The sequence below is a fragment of the Ascidiella aspersa genome, chromosome 7 (assembly GCF_963924565.1).
Source record: "Ascidiella aspersa chromosome 7, kaAscAspe10.2, whole genome shotgun sequence".
Taxonomy (NCBI): Eukaryota; Metazoa; Chordata; class Ascidiacea; order Phlebobranchia; family Ascidiidae; genus Ascidiella; species Ascidiella aspersa.
This window is the reverse complement of record NC_139453.1, coordinates 31,242,719-31,263,166: the sequence shown is the minus strand read 5'-3', so window position 1 is coordinate 31,263,166 and position 20,448 is coordinate 31,242,719. Positions and strand designations below refer to the sequence as shown.

Genomic DNA, 20,448 nt, shown 5'->3' with positions numbered 1-20,448 from the left:
ATCGTCAGACATGTTGTTTGAGGAATTAAAATAATCTCAATGTTTTGCGCTCGTTACGCTGACAAGCTTAGTGCGGTATAAGTAGAGTAAGGCTTGGTTAGCTTGGAAAGGACCCCCGGGAAAAGCGCATGAGTCACAGCTTGTGTTATCCAAGGGCTGATTGTTGGGAGAAAAGCACTGCAGGCCAGCCAGCCATTTGTTTGCTATTTGCGTCCCGGTAATTTGGCAATGATAAATTATTCACGAAATTAAGATAGATTTTTATCCTGTTTTTTCGTGACAATTCGTGAAACGTGTTAAAAGGGACAAAAACAGGTTTTGTTGCAACAGCAGGTAACAATTGCTGAATTGTGGATTTTTGCTGAAAAACATTTCCAAAGTCGCCAGAGTTAAAGGATTGAAAGTACCAGGACAATATGTTGCTTAATGTATGAGTTTTAACAGCATCGGCACTAGTTTTAATATTCATAGAAACTATTTAGCATATTTTTGTATTGCTCATACTGATTTAATTTAGCCACTTACAAAGCGTAAGACTTCCCTTTAACCGTGTTTTTGTCACTTTAAATCATTCACCATAATTACGTGCCCTTTTAAATTAGCCTCAAACTACACAAAAATAAATTTAAAATGCCTAAAAAGTGCTTAATAGTCATTATATAAAGTGGTGTTTAAGTAGAAAGAAATTAGGAGAAGTTTAATTCCAGAAAGCTTTGTTATATGCCGATAAGTATTTTGTAGCCGAGACATTTTTCGCTCCAACATTTCACTCCAGTTACATCAGTTAGCTTATATTAGGTTTTACGCACAATTCACGTTTTCCCAAGAGACACAACAGAGATTACCAAAGTCTTATTTCGGTTTAAAACGCAACCACGCATATTACCGGTTTGCAAATGACATTATAAAACCAAATGTTGCTAATGTAGTCTATAGTTAGTTTAAAGTGTAATCTTTTGCTACAATAAGCATTACCGGTTCATTTAGTTGTTAAAGTCACTTAGAACCTTCGAAACGTATTTTAAGTTGGATCACAAACATTTTGATCTATGCTTTCTCACGTTACATTAAGTTGGTTAAAAACGCACGAAAAAAGCAACATTACTCAGTACCCTTTTTGGGAAATGACAAAACAACTGCTCATGTTTAAATACGACTCTTTCTTATTACGTCACAGGGGGTATTGGTGCAGAATGCAAATTAAGTTCCTTCCATATTTGGCGATCCTTCTGATCAGTTCGTCAGCCAATCAGAATGCTCCAAATAGGTCACGTGTCGACATTCTGGTGCTCCTGCCTTTCGACGATTTCTATTTATTCAGCAAAAACAAGATCGAGCCCGCCATTGACTACGCTATGACGTCACTAAGACGCAATATGCCGTCACAATTGAAAGGGATGGAGTTCAAATTTACCTACAAGTAAGAATTGCTGTTAAATAGTTTCTTTGTGAGGTCATAACCTCGCAACAAAGGTCAATCTATGTAAACATCGATATATAATTGTGACGTAACAAATCTATACGCGGTATTGTCGTGGGAATGCGAAAATAGATCGAAAGGTTTATTTATTTCCCCACAAAGCTATATTAGATTCTGTCAATCAATGATATTTAACTTAATACTGTAGCTCCTGGCTTGGTTCCTGGAAGCTGATTGGCTGAAACCACGGCAGCTGATTGGTTGAAACCACGGCAGCTGATTTGTTGTCACCGGCTCAACCCAATAAGGCTAGGGTTTACTTGAGGTTACTTTCAATCTTTCAACACCGATATAAGGGTGGTTGTAATTGAATGGCACCCACATATTCCCTAAATAACTACACATGTGTCTTGGAACAATTAACACAGTCCTGATTTGGCGTTGAGGTTAAACTCGTGTAAGTATAAACCTTCCTTGGAGAGTTGAGTTTATTCTGAAGGCTTAATTAACGGCAGCTAGTTATCCCGAATATAGAATGGGTTAGAAATGAAAAAACAGAGGATTCTAACAACTACACAATCTAAGTGAATTGCTTTAGAGAAGTGGTTTTAAACTGTGGTAACCGAAGCCTTTTTCGGCGGTCAAAAAGGAAGGTTGTATGCGTAGTTAGGAAAATTGGAAGTGTTATATTTGACTGCCGTAATTATTTTTTCTTTCCACATTAAATCGACTACAATCTAAATCTGCGCGGGGAACAAGGTTTTCAAATTAATATTTTCGGCTTTAGAAAGCAGTTTGTAAGCATCGACAGAAAAGCCATTAAGTGATCTACGACCAAAAAGTTGAGATCCACTAATTAAAATAAAAGTTTGGCATTTTTTTCTCCCAATTCTTCTATTTATTTGCGTTTTTGTCAAGAAAATAAAAGTGCTTAAAAATGACTTTATCAAACCACGAGTTTAACTTTCCCCAGAAACACTTCATGTGACTTCCTGGCCGGCGTCCAAGCGGTCGACTTCTATTACGACACATGCACCATAGATGACGTCACAAACAAACCGGTTATGACGTCACCCATGCTATTGTTGGGTCCGGTGTGCAACAAACCGACCGCGATGGTAGCGACGTTCGCGTCGGAGTGGGGAATCCCCATGATTTCCCCCGGGTCCCAAGCTGCATGGGTGAGGGAAGGAGATTTCCCGACCTTAACCCAGATCACCCCTTCTTACGTCGACATCGCTTACTTCATCAAGGTGGGTCGATGGGGGTGTTGGGTAGTCCAAAATTGTGACGTCATATGACAAATGTGATGTAATGTGAGATTTTGGTGACGTCTTATGATGTCACAGGTTTAATTGAAGGATTGGATTTTATTTGAACTATAATTTATCATTTTCAAGACAAAAATGTTTTACATAATTTTTAGATTCGGCATAAAATACGAACATTCTAAAATTTTTGTTCCTTTGACATCGCAAAGGCAATATAGGCAACAAAAAAGCACCTCAGTGGAGAAAAGGCGCAGTATCTTAACAAACAACATTGGATACCGAGATAGCAAAATCTCTTTAAAATCGAATTCCTCTAGTTCCAACTGTGCAATTGGAAAATAAACAGCCATTGTCATTTGTTTCTCCAGGTTCAAAAAATATTAATAACTTCCTAATTTTGGTTTAAAGCAATTGGTTTACTGAATTCCAATTCAACAACATCCAAAAATCGTTTAAGAATTACTCTACCAAGGTTTCTGTAGTTGTCGAAAGCTTAATTTATTTTTCTGTTTCAGGGGATGTTTAAACGCTGGGGACACGGGCTGCTTCACCCTGTGTACCTGATGTACCAAGAAGAATTCTTCGGCAGGTCAACAGAGAGGTATGTGACGTCACAATGTATACGACGCAAGTTCGTTTCAAGCTGACAACTGAAAACGTGCAAGAACCAAAATGTATTTATGATAAGCAACATGAACCAATAAAATCAAACAACCGTTATGAAAAGTCTTTTTCTTTTTTAACAATGTAAAAAAACATTTAACTTCTAAAATTACTTCTTACCTAAATCCTGCATGATGTAAATACATAAATCTAACGCTTCATTCTTGTGTAAACGAAGTAATATCGTTTAAATGTGAAAAACAGATTGTTAATAATATTTTCAAAGTTTTTTTTTAACATCAACGTTAGTCGAAACAGTTTACCCACAATAAATCACAGCGTAAAACCAACATCAAAATCTTAGAAACGTACCAAGAACCAATTGACCGACAATGTCGTGATTACAGTGAATGCCACCAACTCATGCAATCTGTCTTCGCCGTTTTCAACCTCGACGTCCAACTCGACACTAGGGGGCCCTATACGCTGCAGCCAAACACCGAAAACATCGATTTCCTGCAAAAACTACGACAACCCAAAGGTATGACGTCACTATCGTATGAACTGTGACGTCACATGTGCAGGGATGTTTAATTAAGAATGAAGCTGTGAAAGTTTGGGATCCAAAGTAGTAGTTTTTCAAGGATTGTTTTAGTTTTATTACCAGGGATTGTGATAATTCTGATAATTTTACAATTGCATTTTTTACTGTTTAAATTGAAAAACCTGGTAATTAATCAAGAAAGTCCGCAAATTTTTCAATGAGAACCTAAAATGTTTAATTATATACTTAATCCTAAAGGCAACTAAGTTAACCTTAGAATATATTTATCTGCTATGTTTAGTTGCACCAATTTCATATTACAAATTAAATTTATTTTAATTTGAAGAGAAATATAAAAAATATCGATATCATCAAATGTTCTGGCTTTTATGTTTAAATTGAAAGTGCAACTAAACCACAATTTTCTAATGTTTAAACATTAAATTAAAACGCCGATAATTATAAACTAACAGATACCGGAATTATTCAAAGAGGACTTACTAAATGTACCATTATATACTTTATCAAGGTAAATAGATTCAGAATATATTTATCTGTTATATTTATCATAATACTGCTATATTTATTATAATACTGCCTGCGCACAAACATTTTTATTTTTCACAGCGATGCTCGTGTGCGCCTCCAGCGACGAGGTTCGCAGTTTGATGGTCTCAGCTTTTAAGTCCGGTTTGACCGCTAGTGGGCGCGATAGCTGGTACGCCATCGATCTTCACAACGATTCGCACTACGCTCATGGGGCCTGGAGGAGAGGTAGGTAGAGATACGAACCAAGGGAATTAAAGTAGCTGAATCGAGTGAATTTAGGATTTAAGAATGCTTGAAGCGAAGAAATTGATTTGATACCTTCTACATCGAGTAATAATTACAGTTGTACTGATTGTACAACTTACAATGTGCGCCTTTGAAAAGGCTCACTTAAATCAGCTGATTAATCAGGATTATAATACAAGCAAGGCCAGACAACGACATTTTTTTAACTGATAACTTTTATTGACTGAAGCACCTCGTTATATTTAAGTTAAATTTGACAGTTTGTGTACCGCAAGAAATACGCATGACAACTAAATTAACGAATTATTGTGTGGATTAGTCTATTATTTCAACAAATCCAAAGTGTGGGATGAAAAGTTTAAAAAACATTTTAGGGTTATCTTTACCGATATTATGGTAGAATAATATCTTATTATATTCCTAATGCTTCAAACATACCCCAACAAAATTTACCACAACCAAAAACTCCCCTTATATCACCAGGAGACCACCTTGACTACGAGGCGAAGCTGGCTTACCGAGCTCTTCAAATATTCACCCTAAAAGTCGCAGATTCGAAGGAATTTATAAACTTCAGCGAATACCTCAAGGACGAGTACCGGAAGAGGGGAATTCCCGCAGACGATAGAAAGGTCAGAGTTTCATTCTTTTTGAGGTAAATGCTTTGGACGTTGATTCAAACATTCTTGTCTAATGCCAGGGGCGGATCTAGGGTACGTGCCGTTACCCCACATTTGGCCCGGACAGCAACGATTGATATACCAAAGTTAAAAAACAAAAAAATCATAATTATTACACTTGATTAGCGGTATGGCAGGAGGTCGTTAGTTCGAACCTGACTGCAGGCAATTTGTTTTTCTAGGTGGTTTTGCTTGCATCATAGATCGACTGATTCGGTGAATCAGTGATGGCTTTCGGTGTATTGATACGTAAGCCGTAATCGTTGGTCATAAAGCAGCTTCAGAAGGGCTAGATCTCAGTCGTTAAAAACACATGTGTATATGTATCTTTCATTATTATATTTCAAAGCTACTCCGAAAAAAATCACTCACAAACAACACCGTCCTAAATTATAACAACCAAGCCTCGCACTTGTTTAATAACATTGCTCTTTACCGCCACCTGCAGGTGAACGGATACGCTGAGAACTTCCACGACGCGGTGCTGTTGTACGCCCAAGCGCTAAACCTAACTGCTGCTAAGGGAGAGAGTTTATTGGATGGAACAGCCATCTCTAAACGCATGAGGAACATCACCTTTCAAGGTCAGAGATTTGACCTCAAGGTCAACAAGCGAATTTGTTAATAATAAACTTCCTTAAAAATTTGAATTTGAAGAAATTTGTTTGATGTTTTTAAAGATTATGTGCCTGTGGTTGATGTAAAAAAATACTTTTCGGTAATTTGCATCTAAGTAAGCAAACAAAAGCTTAAGCGCGCAAACAAAGTAAACCAGAGCTTTTTAAACTGTGATTTGCGATGCTTACATAAACGCAAATCTTTCAAGAAGTAAGCCTGACAACGTTTAAAGTTCACTTCTTGATTCGTGTGTAACTTCTAATTTGTTTTTACGCGTTCAAACTACCGAATTACTTCTTAACATGTTTGAAATGCCATAGTTTAACCAACTGACCACTTTGTTTTTTAGGGATCGCAGGCCCAGTGTCGCTTGATATCGAGGGAACGAGGCATGGAGATTACAGTTTGCTTGCAATGACCGACCTCAAGACTGGAAAATTCGGGGTAAACTACATAAGGGCCTTTGAAGCTTGTTTATTTAAATGTAAACCCTATTTTGAACATACCGTATGTTTGTAATTAATCCAATAACTTTCGTTAAACAAGTTTTCACGTTGATTTTTGGAGAGGTGCTTTTTTAACATTACAAAATTATTTTCTCGAAAAGTAAGGCTGTTTGTAACTTACGTCTATTTTTTTCGCAGAAAAAGTTTGATTTTTTTGGAAAAATCAAAACGATTGTTTACCCAACTATCCAGGAAGAAAACTCAGCTTATGGTGAGTATTTACGGGTATTTGTTGGGTAACAAGTCATATAACGAGTAGTAAGACAATAAATAAGTAAACCTAACGTGTTCAACTACTAAAATAAAAACAAACATATGCGATTGAGTGTAATATTTAGTGGGTTTTGTAGATAACAAATGATTTTTTTAACCCTGTACCAAAGGCTGTAGTCCGATGATTAAATTCCTAACTGTCATTACTATTCGCGCAAATGTCATTATTTCTACTAGCTAAAACAAAGTATTTGTATTTTACAGACTGGATTAATCAACTAACTCGAAATTATCGACCAAAGAAACCAGGTAAAATATCTACAAATACGTCGGTTAGAATATGCCTATTTTCATTTAGTCGGTGTTATTAGTTTCTAGGTATTTCCGCTTCTTTTACCGATTTCAGATGTTTTGAGAACAAGTGCAGTTCTCCAACTTGAAACCAAATGACGTCATTATTGTGACAAAATAACCAATATTATGAAATCGAAATGCGAAAACGTATTTTCTAGCTGTTAACTAAGTTACTTCTGAATGGTTATTCATCGCAAATCATTGCTGAACTGCGCAAATTAGTTCGATATCCAATCGACTCATTAAAACTACCTTTATGACGTCACAGAGATACGCGAAACGGGGGAGTACAAGATACTGACGGCTGTAGTGGCCACACTTGCTGGGCTGGTGATGTGCTGCCTTCTAATCGTCGCACCGATATGCTACAGGTAAAACATTAACTTTGACCATCTCCAGTGTAAGAGCTAAGTTAGGAGTGAAACCATATCTACGCTAACGCAGTGGTTTTTAACGTTGAATGGCTAACGGCACCCGCTGAGAAGTAATAAATAGATTGCGCCATGCAACAACCTGACTATAATTTTAAATGGTTTAGTCACTAAATCCATACACTAAACTTTAGTGTATGATTAGCATAACGCAAACGATGCACACATAAAAAAATTAAGTTTGATTTATTCTATTCTAATCGTACAAAGAGTAGTTGTTCAAGAGGCTAACCAAGAAAAGAAAATCAATTTGTCATATTCCCAAATAGTTTTTGTCACTCTTAAGCTCTGAAAAGGATGCCTCAGATCTCAACACGTATTTGATTTAACCGAGAGCTAACTTTTAACCATTTCTAATGTTATCCCTTAAAAACCGTTTATATTTGCCCCCTCAGACAGAAATGTGGTGGTTCTCGTCGCAACGGCGCCCCCTACCTGAACAACAACCAGCAAGAAGCTGTCCACCTTCCACTGAGAGAGGAGGGTTCCGTGGCAACCTGTATGACCAACCTGGACGATGATATGAGGTGCTAGTGACACTTGCTGGCCTGAGGCTGAGCATAACTGAAGCAAATCATTGTGGAAAAACTATGAAATACAACCGCAAATTACACGTTTGCATTCGTTTCAAAATGCTGCGCGGACAGGACCTATTTCTAGTTATTACAACAAGCAAGACGCCTATAATTGCACAAGTAAAAACCATACAGTATCCATCCCGAAATGCTGCCATACAAAACGTTTACCTATAAGCAGCACGTTTGCATCCGTTCTTACATACAACTGAAAACTTCGCTGTCCTTACCGCTATAAGAACCTGGTTCTGCGGCATGACATAGGTAAATCGTTACGGTGAAACACATGTGAGTTGATAAACGTGAACTAAACGCTTGTAGCTGTTTGAAAATGCTCAATTGTGTTTAGTAACTTTGCTATTTGTGGGTTACAAAATGCTGCGCGAACTTACTTGTTTTTTTTGTTGTTACAAAGAAAACGTCTACAATTATAAATTATATGTTCGCATCCGTCCAAAAAATTGCTACAAAACCTTACAACGCTACTTTAGATAAGACACGGGCGTAGCTCTACTACACAACACACGGAATTGTGTGTCACTAAACAACACGTATCCGTAAGACTTCTTGCGTCCACAAAATAATCCATGATAGCGTCTGTAAAGGCTAATATACCGAAATCAGTTGGCCTAATCAGGATTGTAATGTCTGTTGTGAGATTCGAACTCAGTACCTCGGTCACAGGCTACGGAAACCACAGCTTCACCAACAGGAGCTGTAATACAAAACCAAAATCCTAATGCGTATTAATTCAAGTTTAGTCACCTTGATCTACAAAACTGAATAAAAACATCTTTGCACAAAGCAGTATTAAGGGTTTGTGCGAAAAGTAGTTTTTGATACAAACTTACCGGACATTTGCAAACCATAACTTTGGTATATCACGGTTGAACGATAACTTCTGATTGAAACTACCACTTAAAAGTCGATCCGGTATTATCGGTCATTCCTACCGTAATAACTTCACCAAAAATATTTGCCTTACATTGGAATTCTTTCAATTGGTTGAATTTTCGTTTTGCTTCCAAACTTTCATTCCTTCCGTTTTCAAATCATACCATTCCAAAAGATGCTGAGGCTTCATTTCGTCACAATAGGCAACATATCATTTTGACGTCACAACGGAAAATGATTGACAACGATATACAACATCCGCACGCGGCGCACAAGAGCAACAAAATAAATAAAAAACTGATTACTATGACGACAGTGAAAAGTGACGTAACAATAGGATATTTCATTTAAAAGTAAAAAAAGTGACTCAGAAGAAAAATTTAACACAAGTTGCATTATTAAAATGATACATCTTTCACCAGAAAAGTTTTTGTGAATGATTTTACGCAAGTCGTTGTGAAACTGGTTTGAAATTATTCGTTTCAATATTTATTCGAAACTCGTTTTTGTTTATTTAAAACAAACGTCAATTGTTTTTTGTGTCGGACATGATTTTCGATACACAGAGCAGCATTTGGACAAAGTGTGATTATTTGTTGAAATAAAAGGTTATTTTTTGTGCTTGCGCCTGACAATTTGCTTGTTAAGTTCACCGACCAAGTTACAGAGCTTTAAAGCAGGTCCAAGCTTAAGGTTCATGTACTTTACAATGTTGTTGCTGTTCAGGAGAAGAAACGCAGCTCCGTCGATCTCCTGCGGGTGTAAATAAAGTAAAGTTAGTGAAGTTAAGATCACATAAGTGGTTGAAAATGACAGTTTGGCTAAGGTTTAAAATTACATAGTGAAAAGTAAATGATATCGGGAAACAATAATATTAAAGGCATGGGATCAAAACATTTGTTGTTTTTGCTATATAGACACCTAAATTAGGGGATTAACAAAAAAATAAAAAAAATTATAATTTTATCAAAAATATGAATAATACAAAATCTCTCACGTGTTTCTGAAACAAATGCAGATAATTGTGGAGCGCTGATTCCTTTTCCTTGACGTACATTATTACGTCATCAATGCTCCACTTTGACGGGTTGCGTGACCTGCGTCTCGATGACGTCACCATTTGCTGTTGCGATGACGTCACGCCCGAGGAGTGAGCTTCCGCTTCCGGGAGTGACGTCACAGCGATTGAAGAAGGCTCGTGTGAAGGCGGGTTGGTGGTTGAAGAAACAGCTGTGTGACGTCACAATCACCAACAATCAACAATGGCCGGGTTCGGGAATGTGAAACAATCGAAGCAATGGGAGGCATTATAAGGCACGTGCCATCATTTGAATATAAGCAGTTTAAATAACTAGGAAGAGTTTCAAAACCAGCTCGAGCAAAGAAATGTCCTTGCAACAATAAATTGTTCCAAACTTCTGGCTTATCTTAAACTTTTTGGTCACAGATGTTGTTTTAACGTACAGAGCTTGTCAGGAAGCTTTGCTTTTAACTGATTGCGATTTTTTTTATAAATTCTTTGAATAGGAGTTTTTCTGGCTAGTAGATGCAATCTAGGTAACCTAAATAAGAAACCTTGCACGCGAACATTGGCCTAGGTTTATATTGACAGAGGGAGCACAGGTTTGAAGACGGACAGGGCTTCTTAAAGGTTGGAAACAAATAGTTACAACTTCAAATGTTGGTTTCCCAAAAACTTATATCCAACAATTTTTCAAAATATTTTAAAATTTTTTTAAAGACTTAGCGAAAAAAGCTTAAAAATCAAACAAAGCAACTTGCTTAAAACTACTTAATATCCAAAACTCACCATCGTCAGCGTTGGTTGTCTTTGTGACGTCATCTTTAATCTGACTCGTGCTGCTGACACTTGGTGGCGGTGTGGAGCAAGTTGGTTTCGCTTCTTGAAAGAAAAACATAATTTTAACAAATACAAGCTCACCGGGACAATATGAGCTTACCTGTTACGTCATCAATGGTCTCTTGTGACGTATCCATCTCGCTGGTTGTCGTGGAAACGCACTGGGCCATTGTGACGTGTTCACTCGGCGTTTTGACGATTTCGGAAGCTGAGAAATAAAAAAATGTTACTGAGGTCTCGAACACAATATACAGAAGCTGCTACACTTCTTGTTTTCTTACACAAGGTCGAGGGTTCTTAAACTGGGGTCGTGGATTAGTTTCGGAGGGGGGGGGGGTCCATGAAGGGTGAGGTGCAATTAAAAAAATGGCGTATTGTTTGAAACAGGAAATAAATGTTATAAAACAAAACACTTTGCCTTCTCCTTAAATGTATTTGGGTAAATTTTCGGTTTTAGGTTTCCAAGTCTGCTTGTTTTATGACATCATTTCATGACGTCATTTCTAAAATTGCATGCCGACCCTGGTTTACGCAAGCCCAAATTTATTTTAGGGACCGCATTAAAAAAAGTTTAATGATCCATGAATTATATATGTTTGCTGCAAAATATTATATATGTTTGCTGCAAAACAAATTAATATCAAAATTTCAGCCATGATTAGATTCCTCCTTAAAATTCTACATTAACAACTTGAGTTAACTAAACTTCTTCAACCTTAAAGCATTTTTTTGGCATAATTACTTGAAAAAATATATTTGAATGTTTGATTTTATCTATTTTGCTTCTGTAAGCATAACAAATTATTTTTATAGTAAAGACCCTATTTAGGATCAGAGCGAATTGTTATATTTTTGTCAAAAAATTTTTTGTTTGTCAAAAATACCAGGTATCGGCATCTCAATAAAATCTCAGGTATCAGACACCCCTAGAGCTCACAAACACCTTTGTTAAAACGTTAAACCTTCCTATCACAAACAACAACAACCACCTTGTGTTTTGTTGGCGAAGGTTGAAGTGTCGAACTTTCCCAGCTTGTTATCGCTTGTAACGACAGGTCCCAGTTGTAGCCTGGTCGGCCAACCCTCGGTAGCACTTCGCACAATACGCGAACGATCACCCCCGAATAATGAGGTGGGGGTGGGGGCGTCGAGAAACGACGGGGAAGTAGGGGTTTTACCTAAAGCTGCGGGTAAATTTTGGAATAATTTTTGCGTGAAAAAAATCTTACACTTCAAAAAAATGTTTAAGATTGTGCATATATCAGTTTTATAATGATAAAAAATACATATATAGATAAGCATTTCCCCAAAAGTCATGGACCTTTAAAATAAATTGGTGTAAAATAATATAACTCGCTGAAAATGAGAGTAAAAATGTTTAAAAAAGCTGCTGTCGCAGACATTTGTTTACAACATTAGAAATTACATAAACGAGTTTAGTTTAATTGAAATTCATTTAAAGAAACAAACGGTGACATAACTACACATTTTATCAACTTCATAATTGAAATAAATTCTTTAATATTTTGTTTGTAGTAAAATAAAATTAAATGGAGAAACTTGAAGCAACTCGAACAACTTAAAGCTGCGTTCAAAGTAATAAGTAAATCTAGCATATGTTAAACATGGACATTTAGAAACAAGTTAATCATTCACAGGTACAAGAACGTTCTACATGTTTTAAAAAGTTATCATTTCCCAAAGACTTCAGATGATACCTTCTAAGAGGCTTACCGAAATCAGTCAGCCTCATCAGGATTTTGTGCAAACAAGGTCAGGCCAGAAAACCAACCAGCCTGCAGTGAGGTTCGAACTCACGACCTCGGTCATACTGGGATTGTCGCTCTACCAACTGACCTATACACAGGCTCAGAGGGGAGCAAGTCGAGGAACAACCATAGTACTGTCGCATGCTGCATCCTGATCGTAAAACTAGCCTGTGGTGAGGTTCGAACTCATGACCTCAGTCATACCGGGACCGTCGCTCTACCAACTGAACTACACAGGCTCAGAGGGGAGCAAGTCGAGGAACAACCATAGCACCGTTGCCTGCTGCATCCTGTTCGTAAAACTGACCGGCAGTGAGGTTCGAACCCACGACCTCGGCCATACCGGGATGGTCGCTCTACCAACTGAGCTACGTTGAAACAATAAATCCCAATTCTCAGCTACACCCGATTAGTTGGAATGAACGACTTACGTGTTGTTGTTTGGTTGGAGTCGGCAGGTTTGAGCCCGAACCCTTCCATTCTTGTGTATGTTGCGTCACAAACACGTTTGCGCTTCTTCTTCTTTTTCAACTGAAGCAAAATGAAATGTTGGAAATTATGAATAATGGATTTGCATTGGGAATCACAGGAAGACTTGATATTGCGAGCTGCACATAGTTTAAGATACAAACATGTTTTGACAATAAGTTTTCTATGGTCATCGTTTAAAGCCCCGATAACCAACGTCAGATATCCTGATAGAAAACCATGCAAAAACAACTTTTAATACTTTTCCATTAAGAACTTATATTTTAAAACAAAGGCGGAGCAAATCAACAAACACTTCTAGCGGCTACTGTACATATCTGATAGCATTTTTTGTTTTACTCTAAATTTCCATTCATGCAACTAAAATGTCCGATAACCGATATTTTATGCAAAAGTATCGCGATCTAATCCGAAATGACGTCATTATTTTGTTCAAATAAGCCAGAGATCAAATTAAAGCGTTCACAAGTAGTTCTCCCAGTTATCAGCCAAAGTTTAACCAACTCTTGTTAAATTCCTACATTAATTTGGTATCGGGTCGGCACCGACACTACTCTAGTATCGGACGAGTAGCGATACTACCACTTGGTATCAGGTATCGGCTACGATCCGTTATTGTCGGACATTCCCAAAATATTTTTCTGTTTCAAAAAGATTAAGTAAAAGCCTATCATTCCAAAAATAATTTGCACAAGCTTTTACAATTTAAAATAAAACTCAAAAAATCTGTCTCACCTTGAGGCATTCCCCTTCTATAGCTGATCCCAGCCGTTTTCTTTGCGATGACGTCAGCAGTGCTATTTGTTCGGGGGTGAAATTGACCCCCACCGCCCCCTCTACCAGCACCCCTATATCCCCCTCCTCTATAAGGCGACCTGCCCGCTTGAGAGCTTTGGCGAGTCGGCGCTGCTTGCGTTTTTGTCGCCACAGCTTACGCTCCCATTTACGTCGGTCTTCCTTCGGAACCTGAGGTTGAATTGGTTTTAGCGAAATAATGAGTTATGTTTCCACACCTAAGTTTTAGTTAACTCCAGTCAAACTTGGGACAACTAGATTTATTTTATTTTTTACTTAAGTAAAATCCCTTTTTTACCATGTCAAAAAAAGTCCTATTTAAAAAACGGTTTAGCGAAAATAGTTCATTGTAAGTTAAGTACAACCATTTTTTTTGCCATATATTCATTTTAAAGATGACGCCACAAAGTTACGTCATACCATGACGCTATCATTTTTCACCGATACTGCTTGCCTAAAAGTTATTTTACGTGTACGAGGAATCAGACAGGCCCATTCCACCACCGGTTACATCTCAGCACAACTCACTTGCGACACTGTTGCTGGTTCCTCTTTGCTGTAATTGTGTTCAGGTGTTTTAACTTCGCTGGCGGCTTTAGGGGATTCACCTTGATCTAAAAAATATTTTAATAAAATACATTTAAAGATAATTTATAGGTTTTCAAAAACTTTGAATTGGATTATTGTAGTGTTTTAAATATAATTTAGAAGAAGATAGTACCAATGCGATGGTCAATAAAAAATAGATATTTTTTTAACAACAGCATTCTTTAAACAAATAATTTAGCTGCACATAAAATATAACACAAAGATTTTCGGAAAACAAAGGATTTTCATGTCTTCTTAATAAATCAATTTAAAGACAATCAATGATCTAAAATATCCGAAGCCTTTGTAGCTACCCTGTGTAAAAACACAATAAATTTCACCTTTTTTATTTCCCAGGGTTGTTGCCGAAGTTTTTGGTTTCTCTTCTAAAATTCAACAAAATAAAAATTTAAAAAAGTAAAAATTGTGCCAAAATATAACACAAAAAATATAATAAAGCAAACTTGCAAACATACAAAATAAAAAAGTGAGAGAAAAGTCTTATTACAATATCGAAAAAAAATGTTTCGACTCATAAATATTAGGAAAATTGAAAAATAACAAAATGTGTTCTTCAAGACCTTTGTTATCCTTTGTTTCGTCACTATCCTGAGAAGAATCAGAGTCGTCAGAGGAAACTGACCAATCAGAGTTGGTGCTCGCTGATGCGTGACTTTTGCTGGGAGTTTCAGGAACTGCTTTTTCTTCTTCCTTCTTGAGTAAAAAGTATTTTAAATTACAAATGACTGTCAATTTTGGGAAGCCAGTTTAGTTATTTTTATATAAGCTAATCGACATTAACTGATGACGATACAATTACGTGTAAAAACGTCTTTAATAAGATGATGTTGAATTAGTAGGTTTTGACATTTATTTTTCAAGCTACTTACAAATCCTTTTTTACATTAGTTGTTATAAAAATATAGTTTTGTTTGAAATATTTTTAGTAATATATTGCCGTTTTTGAATAAATTAATATTGAACCAAAAAATTAATTTCTTAGAAGACTTAGATGAAGGTTTTAAAAAATGGCCCGTGAGTTAAAGATTTCAAATATGATTTAAAAAAAGATATGAGTATAATAAACATCAAAAAACCATTTTTTATCAGTTAGGTAAATTAATTGTGCAAATATGTATGTCAAATGCAATATATCCCCTCTTATAAAATCATAAAACAGTGCACATAATTTACTAGACACACCCTTATGTCATGAAATTTTACAATGTTGCTTCAAAGGAAATTACCTTTTCAGGTTTTTCCTGTTTAGAGCGAGCGATTTTTTCCAAGGCTCGTCGTCGTAAAGGTTTTTCTCGGCTCGGTGCCGAAGAATTTTCCATTGGAAATACTGTGGGTAAAAAAACAAGGGATACATAAAAAACAAGGCATAAATATGGGAGCTGGATTAAGCTGCTGTGAGCTACTGTGAGTGTTTATAACAAAAAAGGGATAGATAGCTAATAATTCTGATGCTTTTATTAAAATGTGTTTTTACATAACCTTTTTTTTAATTTGTATCACCATCAAAATTGCATTATTATAGGGATTGAAATCACTGTTTATTTAAAAAACATAAGTTTGGGGTTTTACATAACTTTTTAAAGAAAATTATTCCCAGCGTCATTATAAGACTTGTTTACTACCTTTAGCAGTAATGCTTTTTGCTTCTGGGTTATTCGTTACACTTCGCGTTTGTCTTTTATTTTCTTCAATCACTGCTTTCAGTTTATCCACAATAATAGGATTGTCTCCTGCATAAACACAGTGAAAATATATTACAGCTCAAACAACAAGTATAGGTAAGTTTATACCCGGGCATGGATAGTGAAAACTGTAAGTTTACCTTTAAATAAGCACAGGTTTAGAACATTTAAGCTCACTTTTTTGGGGAAATATTTAATATTCTGTGTAATATATAAGGACTTACATCTTAAAACAAATAAAATAGTTAAACTTAAAATTGAATCATAAGCAACCTGAGTGAACAACATTAAATTGAAGAATCAAATTGATATGATCTGTGTTGTTGCATTTATATATAAATATTATCCTTCATGTGACGCTTTTCGTTTGACAAGATTTAAAAATGCATATAACCCCAGTTTGCATAAACAGCATTAAATTTAACGCTTCTGCAATTATAAAATGCAATGCAGAGCGTACGAGAATGCAAACAGACAGCTTATAAATAATTCACGGAATAAATGTTTTACCTTTTTTTCCTGGTGCCTGGATCGGATGGTTGTTGTTATGGCACCAGCCGACAGGAAAAATATCTCGAGAATCGAAGTTACACCAGTAATCGAACGCACCGCGCCATCCGTCAAACGACACAAATATCTGGATGAAATATTTAATATTTAGCTGGCATAGAAGGTAGCTATAACTAAACTCGTTCTTTTGTTTCTTGTTTTTTTCTTTTAAAGCAAAATATATAATTAAGTCATGTCAAAGAACTTTAATTTTCTACATTAAAAAAATAATAATTTTGCCCAGAATAAATTTATTCAAAGATTAATTTTTTTAATCTAACAAAACCAGTCCACAAATCGAACTAAAAAACAAAAAGGCCTGACTAAATGCCTAAACAAATACATCAATCTGCATGTTGACAATAATATCACAATAACTTCTTAAAATGAGGACAGGAATGGATTAAGTGGTAAATGATTACACATGGGAGGGGAATTAATATTCTCGCAGAAGGTATATAAAGTCCCAAAAGAATACTATCAGGAAACCAGGTCAATATGTGACATAAAGGAATCTTTAGCCATAACATACCTAAAGTGTTCTTGCGTTACCTTATGTTGTAACTGTAGCTGCTTAAAATGACAATAATGTAAAAATAAAAAAACTTAAGTTTCATCACATTACTTCAATATGCAGTTTAAAAAAAAAGCCTAAAAACTGCCTTAGGTTGAAAAGATACAAATTGCTTGGGATGATGTTCAGTATTACAATAAGTTAAGTCACTGATTTCAAACGACCTTAATTATCTTAAGATTTTGCGTGTAAAAAATTGCAATAACTTGACTTGTTGTTTTTTTTAAATGGCCTGACTAGGACTTGAGTTATGAAATGACTTGTTTATCACACTGGTGTCCACTATGTATTCTATCAAATTAAATTCATAATAAGCTTATTCATAAATAACTGGAAATCCGACTAAAATATTTTGTAAAAAAAAATCAAAGTATCTCAGGTTTATAGTGTTAAAGTAAATTCTGGCTATTATATTACAGAGGCAACTTTTGGTTTATTAATGGAATTACTTGTCATAGCTAATCGGATATCACTAGTTCCAGTGTTTATGAAGCAAACCCACTACCTTATAAAACCCAAAGTTGCTTAACTTGCTTCTCACCTGATCTCCAACCACCTCACCGACAGTTGCCGGGCAAATCAGCTGAGGGTTCTTCAAATCTACAGCCTCAAGTTTCATTCCAACTTTGAACCGGTTTGTTTTAGGGCCTTCAGGTTCCTGCAAAAGCACAGGGTTGGAATATTTAAGTGCAATGGATGGGCAAAAATTGGTTGCTATTAACACACCTACTTGGCTCAATTTGTTGGTCTGCGACAAATTATGTTAAACGCCAAGGACTAAAGAACAATTATTGAGTGACTCACTTCGTATTTTGTTTATTCTTTTTAAATTAGGTCTGCAGGAAAGCAAAATATAGTGTGTTTACTGTTGGTTATTGAACAATACCTAAGCTAGATAACCACGTACTTGCTCCTTAAATTCTCAAGTTTTTGACATTAAAAAAAAAGTTGCCTGAAAAGTCTTATATTATTTATAATTAAACTACAATTCTGTAACCAAGATTGATAACATAAAAAAAAACCAAGAGGCAATCAAGGTATTTTAAATGTAAAAAAGATTTTCCTTTAAAACCCAAGCCGCTTTAAGACAGGTGTCAAAGGTGACCTGAAAGCTTCACCAGATTTATTTAAAGCACCATGACCTGGTTGTTGTGTAAACTTACAGGAAGGAACGCGTCGGTGTGGGCTTGGTTGGCTCCTTGAAGCTTTCGTTGCAGGAAAGCAGGCCACGTCGAAACATTGCGTGTGTATCCAAGTGGAGGTTGCAACAAACCACCGTGAGCCTCACACGTCCCAAGGGGGAAAATATCCTTCACAAAATAATTTATTAACCACAGGATTAATTTTAAGCTTTACAAAGGCCAAAAAAAAGAAAAAAATTGCTGTTCATCGCAACCAAAGTATAAATTAATACTTTTGGCTACAAATACCAAGTAAACTTATCTGCCAAATAAAACTAGATAAGTTTACCAGTTAAAATGGTGGTTCTTTAAGTTAGGTATAGCTATATTTTAAACTTCCTACACTTTATTTATTGAAAATCAGGGATTAAGAGTATTTTTCATTAGTAGAGTTGTAATCTCACAATAGTTAAGAGGTTGAGAGTTTGAATCTAACCACAGCATAGTTTTTGCTTTGCAGAAATCCTTTAACATGTCAATTGCTTCTATTTAAAAGAAAAGGATGTCCTTAAGAGTTAACCTAAAAGAGTTTTTTAAAACTATAACAATTATCTAATGTGTTGACACATGTTGATATAAAAAAAGTACAATTCTTTAAACAAAACTAATTTTAAAATAAAAAATTACCTTTGAGTTAACGATCCTCCAAAAGTCGTTACAGCCGTCCGTTCCATCTAAACGTAAGCAAAGCCGGGGACCCTATAATAAATATTACAAGTTAGTTAGTTTGCACTAAATACCAAGGCAATTCATATATATTATTTACTGAAGACATTATGATTGTCCAAACCTAAACATCCAAATAGAATAGTGCTGCAATTAAATGAGCTTATGGTTGCCGCAACACAATATTCACTAGTACTCTAGTTACAGACGATCAAATTTTAGATATAACATTATTACAGCCACGCTAACTAAAGCTACATAAACATCACCAACCACAAAAAAACAAAGTTTTTAATATGGTGCACCAGCCCGTTTGTTTTTAAACAGACCAAACCTGCACCCCAAAACTTCAAATTTATCTACGTTATACAAGCGAAAAATTTGACATTAGGTGCACCTGGTCACCCCAATATTTTCACTGTTCACCTCTGAAATCTCATTGAGGTTTGAAATGCTTTTCATACTTAAAGCTCAACTAAGTAATGACCTGTATTTGAACGATGGTTGCGACGCTTATGGCCGATGGATTTCTTGCATCTTTAGCTTCCATCTTCTGAAACATCTCAAACTTGTTTTCCAGAGGTTCGTGTGAACAATCATGTTTGAAACAAACTCCTGGGGCGGCTTCTAAACCTGTTTGCTGGAGGTATTTGTCCCAGTTGAAGTCTCCTGAACAAAAAATACATTGAGGTTTATTAGAAACAGAAACAAAAGCAAATGGTTAAGTTGCAAAAATAACTTGCTGTTAAACAACATAGTTTTGAGTTTGTTGACAAATTCTATTTCACTGGTGACACGCTTTCAAACAACCGTGCTTGATTAGGTTCGAGTAGGAAATAATTTTAAATATGCATTTTCCTAATAAATAAATATATTATTACAGGAATCAAACATAAATGCTGAAGTAAGGCAAGTAAAATATTGTTTGCCTAACATTAAGGCGCTGGTCTAGAATCCTACCACATTTCATTGGGGGTTTTATATTTCTAACATTATTTGGGTTAGGGTGACAGTTTGGGTTTGAGAGGGTCAAGTATTATTATTTAATTTATCCTTACATGTTTATGCCTTCCTTGAATGCTTTCAATTTCAATCTGAATAACTCATTTTGTTATTGTAAAAATAGGGTGGTAGGATTCTAGACCAGCGCAAAATTTAGCTTGAATACTATTAAAATTAAGTCATACAACGTAATACACTAAAAATAAAACGAAAACCAAATTCAGAATACAAAATTACCAGAGCTTTCGTTTTTACTTGTTTTTCCACCTTTTCTTGCACCAGAAGGTTTTTCTCCAGTGCTAGAGGCCGACTTTGTGCTTTCGTTGCTTGTCCGGCGCGACATTTTCCAATATTCACAAAAAACAAG

At 35.8% G+C, this 20,448-nt stretch overlaps 2 protein-coding genes across 2 annotated transcripts; one reads left to right on the top strand and one right to left on the bottom strand.

Moving 5' to 3' along the window:
* Positions 1-1,193: 1,193 nt before the first annotated feature.
* LOC146138981 (atrial natriuretic peptide receptor 3-like) lies at positions 1,194-7,969 on the top strand. Its single transcript, XM_083394753.1, has 12 exons — positions 1,194-1,420; positions 2,394-2,673; positions 3,207-3,292; positions 3,702-3,835; positions 4,466-4,612; positions 5,117-5,265; positions 5,750-5,897; positions 6,281-6,375; positions 6,576-6,648; positions 6,915-6,959; positions 7,273-7,375; positions 7,831-7,969. The coding sequence occupies exons 1-12, from the start codon at positions 1,194-1,196 to the stop codon at positions 7,967-7,969; spliced, it is 1,626 nt and encodes a 541-aa protein (XP_083250879.1).
* Positions 7,970-9,084: 1,115 nt separating this feature from the next.
* Positions 9,085-20,433, bottom strand: LOC146138980 (uncharacterized). Its single transcript, XM_083394752.1, has 18 exons — positions 20,319-20,433; positions 19,567-19,748; positions 19,041-19,112; positions 18,396-18,542; positions 17,774-17,890; positions 16,620-16,746; positions 16,050-16,157; positions 15,654-15,754; positions 14,988-15,120; positions 14,748-14,792; positions 14,347-14,432; positions 13,759-13,989; positions 12,966-13,065; positions 11,755-11,949; positions 10,866-10,973; positions 10,715-10,807; positions 9,902-10,134; positions 9,085-9,657 (listed from the first exon to the last, which is right to left on the bottom strand). Exons 1-18 carry the CDS (start codon positions 20,422-20,424, stop codon positions 9,514-9,516), a joined length of 2,328 nt encoding a protein of 775 aa, XP_083250878.1. The 5' UTR covers positions 20,425-20,433; the 3' UTR covers positions 9,085-9,513.
* Positions 20,434-20,448: the final 15 nt, after the last annotated feature.